The 17,449-nt window shown below is 47.8% G+C and overlaps 1 protein-coding gene across 2 annotated transcripts in view; it reads left to right on the top strand.

Moving 5' to 3' along the window:
• Positions 1–345: 345 nt before the first annotated feature.
• KREMEN1 (kringle containing transmembrane protein 1) overlaps positions 346–17,449 on the top strand; it is a 50,083-nt gene continuing 32,979 nt past the window's right edge. Inside the window, exons 1-3 of one of the 2 annotated variants that reach the window (XM_031442978.2) lie at positions 346–465; positions 661–809; positions 17,110–17,272. In XM_031442978.2, coding sequence (XP_031298838.1) covers positions 707–809; positions 17,110–17,272 — 266 coding nt within the window. In that variant the 5' untranslated portion in view covers positions 346–465; positions 661–706. Of the gene's footprint in view, positions 466–660; positions 810–1,431; positions 1,619–17,109; positions 17,273–17,449 lie in introns of those variants that run through there. The other variant, XM_064481105.1, reaches the window with a different exon arrangement.

The raw sequence follows: 17,449 nt of genomic DNA, 5'->3' as shown, positions 1-17,449 counted from the left end.
GGTCGTGTGGGTGGAGAGGGACTGCGCTGGGAAGCCTCGTGGGAGGTAGCTGCGCCTTTGGGGCCCATCTCCGGGAGCAGCTGGGGTGGGGGGATGCGGGGGCATGGGGTGGGGGGACTTGAGATTGGGCGAGGGGACGGCTCCTGGGTGGCTAGGGGGCGCAGGGACTGGTGGACCTAAGGCGGGCCTGGGAGCCCGCGGGGCGGGGACAGCCCAGCCCCGTTCAGGGCGCGGCGAGTCGGCATAGGAGGGCAGAAGCTGTTGCCGCCGCGCCGGGCGCAGGCCCGCACTTGCACGTCTGGGACCAGGGACTTAAAAGCGCCCGCCGAGCCGCCCGGACATGCCCAGCGGGGCGTCACCGCAGCGCTTTAGGCGGGAGCCGAAGGATAGTCTCTGCCTGGAGGAATGCGGGGGAGGAGAGAGGCCCACGGCAGACCCCGAGGGTGGGCGGGGAAGACCTTGTGGGTGAGTGATGGGCAAAGCCCCGGCCAAGCGGGGGCCGAGGGTTTAAGCGAGGCACGCGCACTGCCAGCCCCGGGATCGCAGTCTCTAAGAAAGCATCATTGACCATCCACTTCTGGAATTTCTCAGTGTCGGGCGCTTTACTCGCTTCCATCTTATCTAATCTTGTGAAGGCCTTTTATTATTCTTATTTTGCAGATGACAGGCTCTGACAAAGCAGAAAACATGCCCCAGTTGACAAAGAATGTGCGGTAGGATCCGGAACCAGGCCTCAGTATGCTGCCTCCCTCGTGGCTGCAAGAACTGGGGTGGTGAAAGGAACTTAACATATCCTAATCTGTGTGTGCGTAAGTTTACACACTGTCTCGTTTAGTACAACTGCTTTGGGAGTAATTGCTATCAACGCCCGCATTAAACAGACGGGGAAATTGAAGAGAGCTACTTTTTCCTTTAAATCTGCCTAAAATCTTGCAGGTGATCAAGGAGGATATGAACCCGGATAGGCTGACTGCAGAGCACCCTTACATAAATCACGACGATGAGCCAAGCTGCGAAAAGCGGTTTGCAAACTGCTGTTATGATTATTACGGTTGCGGTTGAGCCCGCGGTGTGGGTCACGACCCGAGTGAGGGTGGAGCAGGGGTCACTGGGCGCCCGGCCCGGTCCAACCGGGCCAAACCTACTCTTGGACTCGGAGGCGGGGCTCTAGACCCCACCCCTCACCTGCTGGTCCCGCCCCTTGAACGTACCCGGGATGCCCTCCGTGGGTGGGCGGGCCCAGGTGAAGGGGTGTGGGCGGGGACTGGCGCGTGAGTGGCAGGCGTGGGCGGAGCGGGCGAGCGCAGTCGGCTCCTCCCCTCGGGCCTCACGGCGGAGCCGGGCGGGCCCCAGGCGGCCGGGGCGGTGGCGGCGCTGGGGAAGGCGGGCCGGGGCGGGGCGGCCGGGCAGCCGGGGCGGGGCCACGCTCGAGCCCAGCGTCCCGCTCCCATGGCCGCCCCCAGCTCCCTGCGCTGCCCCCTCTCCCCCGGGCCGCGCCCCGGGGCCCCGCACTGACCGCCCATGGCGCCGCCCGCCGCCCGCCTCGCTCTGCTCTCCGCCGCCGCGCTCACGCTGGCGGCCCGGCCCGCGCCCAGCCCCGGCCTCGGCCCCGGACCCGGTGAGTGAGGGACCCCCAGCGCCCGCGGTGCGCGGAGCCCGCGCGGGGCGCCCAACCCCCTCGCCTCTACTTTCTGGGACTTCTTCTCCAGCCCCGCAGCGACGCCCCTCGGGCGGGGGCGGTCCCCACCTCAGAGCCCGGGACTCCCGCAGGCCCCTCGGCGACGCCCCCAGGCCGGCGCCCTCTCTGCCTCCGTACCTCAGAGACCCTTTCGCCCGGCTTCTCAGTGACGCCCTGGGGCGGGGACGTCTCCTCTTGTCTCAGGACCCGGCACCCCCAGCTCGAGTCCCTCAGCGACGCCCTCGGGCGGGGACGCCCGCTCTGCCCAAGCACCTCCTGAGACTTCGTCCCTAAGTCTCCCAGCGACGCACCTCGGGCTGGGTCGCCCCCCACCTCGGCCCTAGACGCTACCCCCTCCCCAAACCCCTCAGCGACACTCTGGGCCCGGCCCCCCCGCAAGCCCCACAAGGACGCCCCCGCGCCCCCAGTGCCCTCTCCCACCCGCGCCCGTGGACCCCCGCGCCAGAGGCTCTGGAGCGGGTGCGGAGGCGACGAGAGCTGGCGCCCGTCTGCTGGGGTCCCGGCTGCACCCGCTCGCCTCACACTGTAATTTCTGCCTCGTGAGTAGTCAGGTTGACCTGCCTGCCCTGCAAGAGGCAGGTCCGGGTCCCGAGACGACCCGCTCTTCCCAGCCCGAAAGTCCCCTCCCTCCGCCCAGGGCCGCTTTGAACTTCCCCATGACTCGGGTGCCGGTCCAGCGTGGAGAGGGGAAGAAAGACAGGGTGATGGGAGACTTCTCCCCTACAGAGCTTGGGGTGCTTATCCTGAGAGTGCAGTGCAGAGCCCGGTTTCCCGGGTAGCTACACACTTTGAGCAGGGTCACCCGCCCCCTAGGCCGAGGTCAAGGCCAGGTCTTCCCGAGGTGGGGCCCTAGACCGGAATGGAAGCTGGGGTTTTGCTTAGCTTCCCCGCACACCCTTCCTTGCAGCGAAACTCCCTAAGTTGAAAAGCAAGGAAGAGGGCATTGTCTGGCCCAGTTACATTTCTCTGCAGGTCCCACAGGTGTTCAGAATTGGGCATTAGTGGAAGGGACGGGAAGAGTGCGTTACAGGTTTGCCCTAGTAAGGAAACTGGCCTCTGGGTTCCTAACCCAAAGTCGTAAACTGTGACGTTGGAAAGACAGGATTTTGCTGTAGAAAGAAATCTCAAGAGTTGTTTTGTTTACTTACCAGTTTGGATTAGTGATAAAGATAGGATTTAGTGTTGGGACTTACTGTGTGACTTTGGGCTGTGCCTTCAGCTCTGAGCCTCAGTTTCCTCATCTGTAAAGGAGGGATGATGATAGTGACCTAGCAGGGTGTTATGACAGTTAAGTGATATACTGCAGGTAACACACCTACACAGGGAAGACAGTCACTAAACATTTTAATAATACTTTTTATAGAGCTTCACAGTTTACCAAGTGCTGGACACCTCATTTGCCCTGGGAATGCTGTGAGCTTCCATTCTGATTAATTTTTATTAAAGGCAAAGCTTGGCTTTAGATCAGCAGAAGGGGTGTCTCCAGGTGTTGTAAACCTTACGGTCAAGAAGTGGTTTTTGAGTGATCAGCAGCCTTCTGTGGGACTTCTGCAGAAACTTCTGCAAAAGTTTGATCACTTCTAATGTTTCCCGTATGTGAGGAATGAAGGAGGAACTTTCTTAGAGCCAGGATATGTCAACATAACTGTAACCTAGTAACCCCTTAGCTCCACTTTGCCATCTGTGTGGTCAGGATTTAATGTCCTCTACAGCGAGAGAGAGGTATGGGTGGAAATAAACTGGTTCCTCTCCTGGAAAGGGCAGAGTAATAGCTCTGAAAAGTGTGAAGTGGGCCAGCTCTGTGCTTATGCTTGTTAGAAGGTGGTGTCCCCTCCTCAGGCACCTTTGCTTTGCTAGGAAGGGTCAGTTCTTAAGTAGGTTGAACTGCAAACCTTGGTGTGCTTTTATTCGGGAGTCCGGGGGTAGAGACAAATAAATAACCATTGTGAAATGATTTATGGTAAGTGGCCCAAGTTCCCAATTCAGTGAGCCTCACCAGCTTTTTTCCCTACCATCCTGGTACATCACTGCCTTTGTGATTTTTTTCCTATTTAGTTCCAGAAGCAGTTTTAAGGAGATGCCACATGGTCTTCAGGGTCATATCCTGTCTAGAGCCTGCCCACTAGTTTTTAAAAATCCTTTCCAATAAAAAACACGTTTTCCTCTGAGGAGATGCCAAACTTGCCATTTCATATTTTTTGATACTGTAATTTTCTCTAAAATTTTGTGGATGGAAAAAATTATTTCAATACTTATATTCTGCACAATTTTGTAATATTTAAATTACTGGTGGTTTGCATTTTTTGAATGCTGGCTTTATAAAAACAGTTAGCTCATTCCCCATCAATGCTACTTCTAATTACAGTGTGTAGCCAACCCCAGATGATCTCCCTTCTCTTCATTCTTTGAGATTCTCTCCCTTCCTTCATAACTGATAAGAAGGTAGGTGGAGGTTAGTGGTGGAATTTAGACTCCCTTTTCAAGAACGAGGGCAGCCAGGGCCACGGGGGCTAATGGGCTTTCCGAAGCGGATTCCCGTCTGGAATTTACTGACCTGCAGGGGACAGCCGAGAGGTAGGAAGAGCAGAGAAGGCTGGGTGGACTTCAGCTCCGAGTTTTCCGCCTAAGGCAAATACCTGCTTGGGTGTTTCACTGCTTTTAGGGGCTATCAGATGTGCATTAACAGAGCTTTTCAACTCGGGTTATGTTCGCTGTGAACGGCCTTTTGTAGTTGTTGCTTATTCTCCGACTTCTTATCTAGAATTTGTCCTACTGGCCGGTTTATCTTGTCATAAAACCAGTGAGTTCAGTTAACAGTGAAAGCTTCATATTGTACAGAGCCCTGTCCCTCTCTGGGGCTTCCTTAATGTTAACAGAGTTCCCTGTGTACAGCACAAGGGCTGAGAGGAGTGGAGGCAACCAAAGTGCATACCGGTTGCTTTTGTGCTTTGAGACTTTTACGAAAAACAAAATGGTCAAAACTGACCTGGTATCAAAGAACTCTGATCTTTTTTTGTGAAAATTTGTTTTAGCCACTAGACAAAGCTATTTAAGTGTTCGAGATACGGCAAAGAGACATTTAAATCTCAAAGCTATTAAACAGCAAGTTGGTGCACTGAATATAGATATTATTGATACACTCACTTATGAGTTAGCATATTTGGCCAACAGGGATAAATAATGAAGGTAAAATATTTTGCTTTAAAAGGCTTCACCATATACAGATTAGGGGGTTTTGGTGATGGGCACTATACCATCTTTAGTTTAGAATTTTTGAGTCTGTAATGCCATCTGAGGCTGTAGGTCAGGTGTTAACAAACATTTTTTGTAAAGGGCTAGACAATAAATATGGGCCTTGTGGGCCATGTACTGTATGTTGCAATTACTCAACTCTGACTTTCTAAGGCAGAAACAGCCCTAGACAAAATGTAAATGAAAGGGTGTGGCTGGTTTCCAATAAAACTTACATGGACACTGACTGATATTTGAATTTCCTGTAATTTTTAATGTGTCACAAAATATTGTTCTTTTAGTTATCTTTAGTCATTTAACAGTTTAAAAAACATTTTTAGCTCATGGGCCGTACAAAACGGGCAGTGGGCCAGAGTCGGCCCACAGGCTGGGCTTGCCCAAGTCCTGCTCTAAGTCCATATGTATTGATTTCTTCACTGGTCTGGAAGGGTGACAGGGAGGCTTGATTTTGGTGAATGAATGAACCTTTTACCTTTTACTATTAACTAACTTTAAGAGACATATGGGAGAAATGGTAAAATGGTAAATGTTATGTGTATTTTACCACAAATTTTTAAAAGGATACATATGGGGGGCAGTTCATGCACATAAAATTGGATCTTTAATAAGACTTGAAAAAACACTTTAAAAAGAAATTCAGTACAGTTCAGTGTGCACTACATAAGGAAAGTAGTGCCTGCCTCAGAACCAGTCCGTGGTTTTTTCAGCTATGCAGATGTTGCTTGGATCAAACTGTTGAGAGATTTGTTTCTCAGAGGAAAGCCCAGGCAGCAGGTGGCACCAGCCCTGAGACGTTAAAAAAAAAAAACACACACACACACACACAAAAGAAAACCCCCACAGCAGGCTGGGAGAAGAAAACAAATTTCTATCTTCCCTAAACAGTTGAATTTTATTTCCATGGTTCTGTTGTCATTTTTAAAATGGCCTTTAAAAAACAACAATATGCTTAGCATGGGTGATTATTTTGTTTTAATTAAAGCATTTTTGGAAAAAAAAACAAATGAAACATTCAAACATACCAAGTGGATTGTGTTTGTGCTGTGGAACAGTTAATGCAAAACACTTGAGAGAGGCCGGAAGTTTGGGTCTGCAGCTTGTGCCTGAATTTCCGCCTCCTGAATAAAGACAATGGAGGAGGAAGTGAGTGTGTCCCTCAGAGAACTACCTGTGCAGGTTTTGAGGTGAGGTCTCCTCAAGCCCCTAATGTCACCTGGCAGGTTAGTTTCTGGCTGGCTGGCGGCGCAGCCCCTGAAAGGTTGAGAAGGGCGACTGAGATCCTTCCATACTCAGTTTGACCTTGAGAATCCAGCTGGAACCTGGAAGTCTCAGTCTAGGAGAGGAGCCCGAGGTCACCCTGTTTTTTGCCCTCTCTCTGTTGTCTTCATTGTCTTCCTCTCAAGGTGGCAGTGCTTCTTCCCCAGACCTCACCTCTGAGACATTATCCTGGATTCGAATGGAACAGGGAAAGGAAAGAGGCTGTTGTAAAAATGTCACAGGGTGGCCATACTCCTCAAAAACAGCCACTGTTCAGAAACTTGTCTTCTCCCCGTCTAGGGAAATCTTCCCCCACCCGCCTTTTAATCCTCTTTCTAGGTAAACACCTCCCTAGCCTGGACTTGCACCAGTTTGAAGAGGAACATAGTTGGGGGCTAGGAAGTACTCTACAGAAAAAAGATTTTAGTTCATTGCACACACAAGGTTTCCTCTCTCCCTCCCAGTTACAATAGTACCCTCTGGGGGCTGCTCCTCTGCTGGGCCCGGCTTCTAGTTTCTCTTGCCACTGGTTTAATCCCTGGCAAGTAGCCAAAGCATTAAACTTTTATTGTTCAGTTTACCACGAGGGCGAGGCCCTGCTTCTAGTGGGCTGAGGAGGCTTCCAAACCCCAGTGTCACACCACATTAGCAACTTCAGACTTTGAGGGCTGGATTTCTTTCAGCTTAGTTAGGTTCTTGGTTAGAACCAGAGCAGTATACTGACACTCAAAGTTTAAATGCTAGGAAATAATAAAGACGGCATCTTTTAAAGATGATTCAGAACGGTTGCAGCATTGGCACATAGGACTAACTATGCATGGTTTCTTTATGTCTTCCAAACAGATATGTTAGATGGGTTTCCATGTTCCTTGGTGTCCTAAAGTTGGAGGAAAACATGGCAGCCAAGTAGTTCTCTTCTAGAACAGTAGGGTTTGTCCTCCCAGTATGTAAATTACTTGCTGCTGTTCAATCTATAAAAATTCATCTTCAAAGAAAATTATTGGACTGGTAAAAAATATTTTTAATAATGACCACAGAAGCCATATTTGTTTTTCTTTGATGTTCTTCCGAAGACTTCTTCTGGTTTTAATCAGATTGTTCCCACATAAAATACAGTGGAAATCTACAATAATAAAATCCCTATTTCTACGTCTATGGGGAAATAAACAGGATGGGGACTGTCCTTTTAAGGGGCTTTCCCCTTCCTTTTCCCCAGACTCAAAGCCTCTATTACTGGTGGGTGTTTTGGCATCAGTTAAGGGCCTTCAATCCTTCCCTCCCTCCATGTTTTGCTCTTTCATTAAAGTGTTTCTGTTGTCTAATTATATCCTTTCAATCAAATTAGAGACTGCAGCATCTGGTGAGGGCCGTAACTGCTGCCATCTGCACCTCGTATATACAGGCTTTTTCAGCTGAGAATCACTCAACTTCCAAATGGCAGGAAGAGATTTGGAAAAAGTTTAGTTGGAAGGGAGGTTCACTTAAAAGGAACGTCTTCAAAGGCTGGGTGCGACGCCCTGCTTGCTGTGATGTGTGCAGTGCCATGCAGAGCTTCGCTGGCGTGGCTCACCAAGGATTCTTTTCCGGTGCTTCTGGCAGACAAAAGGTTTCTGATTGTCTTAGCTGAAATGACAGTCCTCTCATCCTTGTTGTGGGCTTGATGGCCTGGGCGAGCTGCAAATTTCTCCCTTGAGAAGAATCTTTTGTTATGTGACCACTGGTTAATGGATATGACAGTTTCTGTTTATTTGACCATTCCTTCTAATTCAGTGGTTTCAACTGGAGGAGATTTTTTGCCCCCGGGGGACATTTGGCAATATCTAGATACATTTTTGCTTGTCACTGCTTAGGGTGGGGAGGGGTGTGCTACTGGCATCTAGCAGGTAGGGGCCGGGGTTGCTGCTAAACATCCTGGAATGCACAGGACAGCCCTTCACAGAACTATCCAACCCAAATCGTCAGTACTGCTGAGATTGAGAAACCCTGTCCTGATTATATTGTTCTCATGTCCTGCCCTTCACTGTGGCCTAGGAGTACGCAGCTCTGATCGACACCTTTTTTTCACACTTAGGAAAGTGGAATCTTCATTATCCACATCTAAACTCCTTTAGCGTTTCTGTGAATAGTGTTTCAGAAATCAAACTGAGTAAGGAGATCTGTGGGTCACAGTATGTTTCTGCTCCCTCTAAAGTAAGATTGCTAGATTAAATTCAGGACATTCAATTACATTTGAATTTCAGATAAACAATAATTTTTTTCATATTAGTCTCATGCAATATTTATCTTTAAAAAATCATTTGTTGCTTGTCTAAAGTTCAGATTTAACTGGGCATCTTGTACTTTCATTTGGCAATCAGACTCTGGATCTATGAAACTTTAAACCTTTGAATAACAAATCAATCTGTTGGCCACCATCTGCCCTTACTGTTCTGGGTGACCAGAGATGACAGCAGTGTGTGTTCTTGTTTAGAAGTTAGCGCTACATTGAGTCTTGCCTTCTGCCTCAAACTGTCCCTGTGGCCAGAACTTCTGAAACTTGTCCCTTGAGTCATATTTTTATCTTGGAGCAACTAACAAACACTTATCAAATGCTTACTGTATGCCCAGCATCTCCGACTAGGACTCGTCCCTGTGCCAATTCATAGAAGACTACAACTTGGTTGCCTCAAGTTTTGCTTTAAAGATGTGCCCTGGAGATGTGCTGTCTACCTGGCAGTCAGCTCCCCACTCAAGAACTGTTGTGTTATTTGCCCATTCCATGTTGGCCAAGGGAAGCTGAAGAGCCCAGAGCCTGGCTTCCATGAAGTGTTGGCTGCCCTCCAGAACTCCATTATTGGGGAACTTTCTTGCCATCTGAAATTAAAAATAGAGCATAGGCAATATTGGTGAAACTTGTCCAGAAGCTGGATTATTTCAGTTTATTTTATCTCCTTTTAGTCTGATCGAGAGCTTCAGACAGGGTGAAATAGTGTTGCTCAAGTGATGGTGAGACAAGGGTAGACTGAGCCAGGGGTTGCCTGCTGAACGCCAACTCAGGCTATAAACACGTGTATTCATTACAAAGGGGGTTGCTTATTCCCTATTACAAATAGCTTTACCATCAATTTCCTTTAAATAGTGTTCCCCTGGTTTATATAGCAAGTATTTGATTTTCAAATACTTGACTTACATAAACTTTTCTGGAACTTGTCTTAGGTCATTGCTAGGTAGGGCATGATTGCTAGCCTAGAGGCACAAGTTGGTGAGGAAACCAGGGCGCTCTGATTAGGTCTGTCATGGGTATTTTCCGCCCTTAGCTCCCCACACACCTGTTTCCCTCATTCGACAAACATTTGCCAGGCACGTTCTGTGTGGTCTGTAGTGGCTGAGAATACAAAGACAAGTGAGACACTCAGGAAACTCATGGGCTAGTGGAAGCAGGGCCAAGTGCTTCTTGAACATTTACAGTTCAAGGCCGTCAGGTCTCACAGGAGCGGTGGCAGCAGGCACTCACCGTGGGACCTGTTTTAGAGCCCCTGGTTTCCACAGGAGTATAGTGCTATCTCTTCTAGACCCTGAGCCTTCAAATAGTTCTCCATCTTTTGTTTTGTGTTTTGCTTCAGAGCTGACTTACAATGCACTGCGTTACTATCCATCAGAGCCCTGGACTTTGAGCTTCAAAACCTCTCATGCTTCCCATTTCCTTATGTGAAAATTCCTTCTAGTGTGAAATCTTATTTCAAGATTGAAGAGGATGCTTATAAATAAATATCTAAAGTACATCCATTCATATTCAAACGTTGTGCTGAGACAAGTACCATCACCACACTGTGACAGGACGTGTTCTGTCAGGACTGGCAGCAAAGTGCATGGTCGATTAATGAAGCACTTTCCTTAGAGTTCTGCTGAGCTGGTGACTTCCGAGCGAGTGAGTCCACGCTGCAGCTGAGGCTTGGCCTAATCTCTCTGTGTTTGTTGTAGAGCTGGATGTTGACAGGCTAATGGTCATTATTTTTTCTTAAAAACTATCTCTTGGACTTCAATTCGATGATTATTATTGTTTATAATACCCTAGATGATAAACATAAATTCCTCAAGCACCACTGCATATATGTTCATAGTGACTCTTCCTGGCAAAAAAAAACACATGTGCTTCACAGGGATAGCCCCAGCATGCTTTCCCAAGGGTCCGGCCTGGGCAGAGGGGGAGCATATTCAAGGTGAGAGCCAGATGGTTAAGAGTGGTACCCAAGCTGCACTGCACTCTGGATCAGCTCTACCTTCTCAAAGTTTTATATAATGAATAACAAGGACCCCTCTCTGAAGTGTTTTCATGGGTCTTCTGAATTTAAACCTCTAGTCCATTGCTTACTATAGGTTCAGTTTTTCTTGGACTAGTCTTTTAATTAATTATTTTATCTGTTAATAAGATGAAAAAACTGGAGATTCAAATAGGAGACCTCAGGTCCCCTTCCAAAAGTATGAATTCTTTGGTTACAATAACTTTGAGAGGTCTGGCTTTTTCTTCTGTTGCTGTTTTTAAGGATACTGTTTCCATGAATGGAAAGGAAGATCTAAAAGACATATCTCATATATGTCAAGTTTTAATTATTTTAAAAGAATACCTGGTTACAGTTTTAAGCATGAACTTTAAAAATGCAGTGCATGTGTAACCTGTCAGAGTTAAATTGCCTGGGACTCTTAGCATTTTTCTCACTTATAATAAGTACAAATATTGAATATGTGATTTCAGTATCATCTATAAACAAAGATGTGTTTCATCACCTTCACAGTTGAAATTTTGATTAAGAAAAATATATTTGCTCCATTATACCTTTTTTTCCTTACCTGTTATTCACTGAATGCTGGGATTCAACATAGGGTTCAAACTATATATATTTTTTCCTATCCTGATGGCAGCTTGATAACTGACAGCAGAGTTGTGGTAGGATCATGTGCCCATCTGCTCATGTTCTATTGCCTTTTATAGCTAAGTGCTGTTATGGACCAGAATAGACTACAGGATCTTGATAGTTATAATACTTCCAAATTTATAGTAAAGTTTGATTATTTTTCAGACTTTACAGTTACATAATAATTTATTGGGTGCCTACTGGGTGCTAGGCATTTTACTTGCAGATCCTCCAATTCTTCCACTTGCCCTGAGTGTTGATGATCAAATCCCTCATTTTACCAGTGAAGAAACTGAGGCTTAGAGAGGTTTACTGAGTGCCTGTGGCCTGTAAGCCCCAAAGCTGTGGTCTGACTCCAGCCCCTAACATGTGCACCACACATGCTGTACCGCACTGTTGCTAGATTTTTTCCCTGCTAAACAGTACTGAGAAAAGTATTTGATTTAAACTATTTTATAACCCTTAGACCTCAGTGCTATAAATTTCTCTGTGTGTTTGTGGGTGTATGTGTGTGTTGACTGGGGTCCCTATCTTTCAACTGATTCTCCAAGAGAATCTGTGTATATCTAAATGATTAGGACTCCTGATCTAGCCAACCCCCCTCATGTCAGAGATAAAGAAACTTGAGTTGTGAAAAGGATGTTGTGTGCACAAAGGCAGCACAGAGTGGCCAAGTCAGAGCCAGAGCAGGGCGGGGAGTGCTCCTCCCGCCCCGAAGCAGAGGTCATGCTACCTGCTGCTGTCAGGCAGCCACGTCAGTGCAGGTCCATGCCTCTTTCACTGCTCTATAACCACCGTCCCTTTACGAGGTCCAGGCTGCACCGCTCCATACCAGTGGGTGCAATTCATAAACTGCTAAACTTTTGCCCATTAAATCACTAGGTAGACTGACATTGGCAATTACGTGGAAAGTGTAACTGGGAATGTTTCCAGCTCTATAGGTCATGCCTTTAAATTAATTGAAATGTAAACAATTTTACATACAGCATGTGAATATGCAAGAGCCTATGGGATTTGAGGGGTACATATCAAAGTTTAGGATATATGTGCCATCAAGTCAGTCTTTTCTTTATACCAACCTGTCTTAAATTCCAAGCATAATGAACAATAATAGGTGTAGAGCGAAAACTCCAGCTTGCTGTTCTTAGCGACGGCGGGTAGTGAGCTTTAACCCAGCCAGTCTTTGCCCTCAGATCTTACTAGCACAGGGATGACCTCCAGGCCTTCATGCAGTAGCAGGTCCTACAGAAAACGGCTGGTCTGCACAAAACCATTTGCTAAAAGAGTCTCACCTGAGGATTTGTATACCCTAATGTGATTCCACTTATCTCAAGAGAATTTCAAAGAAATTAGCATCTCCAACTTTTAACAATACATACCATACACCATACTTGGGAGGATTTTGGTAATGGAGAAAAAGATAAGGACTCTCTAGCTTAGAAAGCTAGAATTAATCCTGAGTGCTTTGATGCCAGCCTTGGAAATTTTTATTAAGGAATTTTTCTGCTGTATTTGCTGATTTTTTGTCAGGCTTGTGTCTTACCTTAAGGGCTGTTTTTATTCAATTTCCAAGACGAAAGATTTGGAATTTTCTGATGGCGAGGTAGGGTCCAACAGATGAATGGCATGGGTTCCAGCTAGAGGAGACAGGGAGGAGATAAAGCAGCACTTCTCACAATTCATCATTCCTTCCTTCTCCAAACACCTTCTCCCTTTACTTCCGAGACCCACACACTTTCTTAATTCTTCTGCCACCTCCCAGGCCGCACTTTCCCAGTCATCACCGCTGGGCCCTCGTCTTCCCAAGCCTGAAATGTGGCAGGGCCCCAGGGCTGAGCCCCGGATGTCGTCTCTCTCCACGCGCAGTAACCCTGTTCTCTCTGCACACAAGTGCCGTTGCCCCCACACTTCTCCATCTCGCTTTGGCTGCTTTCCTCAACTCCAGGCTCACGTAGCCATCTGCTTACTCTGTATCTCCACCCAATTTTCCTGTCCCAAACCAAACCCTTCATTCCATCCCAAGACACTCTGTCCCCCTTGGGTCCTCCGCATGGTAGTAAATGGCATCACTGCTCACCCAGCTGCTCAGGCCCACCTCCTCGGTGTCATACTGACTCTCTTTCTCTCGGACCCTGGATTCAGACCCCCAGCAAATGCTTTTGATTCTACCTTCAAAATGTATCCAGAATCCTGCTGCTTCTCCCTACCCTTCAGCTACCAGCCTGGCCCAGGCCGTCCTCCTTTCTAGCTCATCCTTCTGCAGTGGTCACCTATCTGGTCTCCCTGCTGAATTCTTGGCTGTCTCTCTACAGCTCTCCTCCATCCAGCAGCTACAGTTCTACCAAAATATAAGTCAGATCACGTCCTATCGCTGCTCAAAGACCTCCAATGGCTTCTTCTCACACTTAGAACAAAAGCCACAATCTAGTGTACAAGCCCTCAGGACCTTACACAACCTGAGCAGGCCTACCTCCACCTCCTCTTCATTTCCTACCCACCACCCACCCCGGCCCTGCGTACTCACCCCACTCCAGTCACATCAGAGGAGTTGCCAGTTCCCCAAGCCCCCCAGCACAGCGCTGCTGGCAGGGTGTGCGTCAGCAGTGCCCTCTGCCCCAGCTCTCTTCCCATGTCATTTACGTTTGTGTCTCCCTTCCTCCACATCTCTGGGCAGATGTCTCCTCCCCTCCGGGCCTTTCCTGCCCCACCTCCTCACAAGAGGACCCCCGCCATTCGATCTCCTTCCCCTTACGCCGTTTTCCCTGGTAGCACTTCTCGCTGTCTAATGTTAATTTTGATTGGTTTATTATAAGCGTGAATCCCCTGTTAGCATGTGAGCTCTGTGAATGCAGAGTGTTCACCGCTGCAGTCCCAGTGCTGTGGACAGTGCTGGACACATAGTAAGGATTGAATAAATATTTGTTGAATGAATTAATTAATAATATCCTAGACATTCGGTCTGTCACCTTTGCTCATTCTCTTTCACTGAATATATACATATGCAGCCAGCTGTGTAATAGTTTATTTTTTTATTGGTCTAAGCCCCTCCTTACTTAGCTAGCCAGAGCGTATATCAGTTTCATAGCAGTGGGAAACAGGGGAGGCAGGGGTCCTCATTACCTAGTATACACCCCCATATTCTGATGAAATCAAGATGCACATGTGACTTCAATCCAGAACTCTCAGGTTTGTTTTTCTTGCTTTTCCCCTCAATTGACATGGGCAAGTCTATTTAAAAAAAAAAAGTTGTAAAATCTGGTGCACTGACTCAGTTTCCCTAGTCTAGCTGAGAACAAGACTGGGTCTGGGAGAAACAGACTAAAACAAACAAGCCTGCTCTTTCCAGAACATTCCCTCTCTCAGATGCCACCTCATCCCATTCATGAGGACTGGCACTTGCGAGGATGGCTGCCACATTCTGTCGTGTTACAAACCAAGTCATCTGAGCCTCTGGGAACATTGACCACACCGCCCTGCAGGTTCCTGTCTGTAGCTAAGGCTTTCCATTGGTTGGCCTGCACTTCTCACCCCCAAGCCACTCTTCAACCACTTTTGATAGGAGAAAAGGATGTATTAACACATAGCAATGAAAATTCGAGCAATTGGCAAAGACTGACTTGATGTTCCCAGAATCATCACCTGGGCAACTTACTTAGAAATAGAGGTTGCCAGGTCCCAGGCTAACCCTGGGGTTGGGTGGGGCTCTGGTGTGGCACACACGTGCGTGCGCGCATACACACTCACGCACGGTCCGTCCTCCTTTTTCTCTCTCTCTCTAGCAGATTGTATGTATTCCTAATGGTAATAAGTGCTATGAAGCAAACAAATGAAGGGCATAAAAAGAGGAGTGGAGATGGGTGGTGGGGAAGGGTTTTTGGAGGAGGTACTGTTGAGTCTGTGATGGGAGGTATTAGGGGAAGAGCTCAGGCAGGAAATAGCATGGTGTGTTTACAGAATTAAAAGCAGAACAGTGTGGCTGGAGCACAGCAAGTGACTAGGGGAAGAGCTCAGGTGCGGTGGAGGGAGGGCCTGGGCCACATCATGGGGGCTTTGCAGACAAGGATGAAGGCTCTGGGTTTTCTCGCCAGTGCTCACGTTTTCCTGGGAACTTGGAGCCCGATGTGGAGGGTGGGTTGCAGGAGCACAAAAGTGGAAGCTATGAGACCTGAACAAGACTGTATTGTCCTCCGATGGTGAATGGGACTACCATGGCGGCACCCAAGGTGGAGAGCAGAGGGCGCTTTCAGGGAACATATCTTAAGAAAGTCAACTGGACTTCCTGATAAGCAGCAAGGGGGTGAGGAAGAGTGTGGGAAAGCAAGGATGATGCCAAGGGGGTTCTGTCGGAGGCAGTATAGGGTGTGATTGAGTGCCCCAGTCATCTCATCAGTAAAATGGGGAGTATTAAGGGACCTCCACACTGGGTTGGTGGTGAGTTGATATTTGTAAAGCACTTAGAACAGAGCTCAACACTAATGCACTATGGAAGCATTAGTGGTGATGCAGATGGTGGTGATTCGTCCAGGGTCACATAGCTGGTCAGCAGCAGGTCCAAGACGAGAAGCTGGGGTTTAGCCTCCTAGTTCAGTGTATTTTATGCTATACTGAGTTGCCTCCTTTAATTACCTTTGAGCTTTTTTATTTGTGCAGACTCTTGGTGGAGGGCTTGGTCGACTTGGGACATGATGAGTTGTACTGATCGTAACATAACAATGAATGTCACACCAAACACAATAAATTACCGGGGTGTCCTGTGCAGCCGGGGATTCCAGGTTACTGGGGCTGCCCCTAAAACCATGCTATTCTAGACAAAACACAGGGCCTAGAGAGTGGGAGAAACGGGGTGCAGGAAGAGAGATGGTCTGTGGACAAATTTTAAATATTGAAAGAAGTATCTTCCAGAATATAGATGTGCTGTGTTGTGCACATGCTTAGGATGGGGGAGGCACACGGACTGCAGCAAGAGACAGCACTGAGAGTCCTTCACACTGGAAGTTATAGGTCAGCACATGCCAGGGGAAGGAAAGAAACAAAGCTGAGAATGTCAGTGTAACTCCCCCAGATTGTCAGGTTCCTAGTGATACATCTTAAAGAAGTGTTTGAAGTGCTTCTATCTGTCAGTTCCAACTAAGCTAATTTTTAAAAATTGCTTTTTGTACCGTGCCTTTCTCATGAACCTCTGTGAATTTAATGCGTGCAATATGTGTGGGGAAGTCCTGGCAGCCTCAGTTCCCATCCCCCGAAAGTCCGAGAGGCAGATTCTAGACACACATTGTTGCACCTGCAAGGATTTTGTCATTTTATGAAATGGACCCGAGACCACGTTGAATGTGCCCTGTGGGAAGGAATTTCAAAAAAGAAGCAAGAGAAGATGCCAGCTCAGCCCCTGCTCCCTCCTGTTGACTGCTTTGTGGCACCTCTATCTCAAACAGCTTGGGGAGGACTGTTCTTCATTACCAGGGAATGTGAGTCATTCCCAGACTTGTGTGATTGGGATTCCAAAGCATTGCTGTATCCGATGGTCTTATTAAATCCAAGTGTCTGTGTAGCCTTTCAGACTGTAGGGGAGAGCTCGGTTACAGCCCGTGCCCTGGTTCTAGTTACCGCACAGAGATGCTGGCAAGAGCAGTGACCCCCTCCGAGCACCCAGAGTTCCTCATGGATGGCTGTTACCAACTGTTCCCAGATTTGGGGGTTTCCTGGTTCACTTCATGGGCTTCAGTACATTTCAGCTCCCTGTTTATATCTTAGCTGGGATCTGTATACTTGAGGCGAAACTGTTCTAGTGTTTGCAGGCAAGCAAGTGCCAGGATGAGCCTAGCATTCGGAGGGTACCTCATTTCTGGTTCACTCAGCCCTAGTGATATTAAATTCACTGTGTCCAGGGTCTAGCAGGACACTATCCATTTCTAGCTTGGTCCAAGCAAAACAAATAAAACATGAAGCAGAGAGGGAGGAGGCTGTAGACGTTGCCAGAAAATTAGTTTGCTCTGTCTTTCTTTCTCCTAGAATGTTTCACAGCCAATGGTGCGGATTACAGGGGAACACAGAACTGGACGGCACTGCAAGGCGGAAAGCCATGTCTGTTCTGGAACGAGACTTTCCAGCACCCATACAACACTCTGAAATACCCCAACGGGGAGGGGGGCCTGGGCGAGCATAACTACTGCAGGTAAGATGGGGCTCCACGGAACTTAAAAAAACAACAGATCTCTGGTTCCCTCTTCCAACTTCTTCCAGCCTTGCTCACAACTAGGGGAAGCTTTGTCTTCTTTTGCCCAACCCAGAAGGCCTTTCTTGTTACTATTTTAAACGTCTTTCTCCCAAAACTGTACACACACACACACAC

This window comes from Camelus dromedarius, chromosome 31 (genome assembly GCF_036321535.1).
Source record: "Camelus dromedarius isolate mCamDro1 chromosome 31, mCamDro1.pat, whole genome shotgun sequence".
In the NCBI taxonomy this organism is placed as follows: Eukaryota; Metazoa; Chordata; class Mammalia; order Artiodactyla; family Camelidae; genus Camelus; species Camelus dromedarius.
The sequence above is the reverse complement of the archived record's forward strand: the minus strand, read 5'-3'. Positions and strand labels throughout refer to the sequence as shown.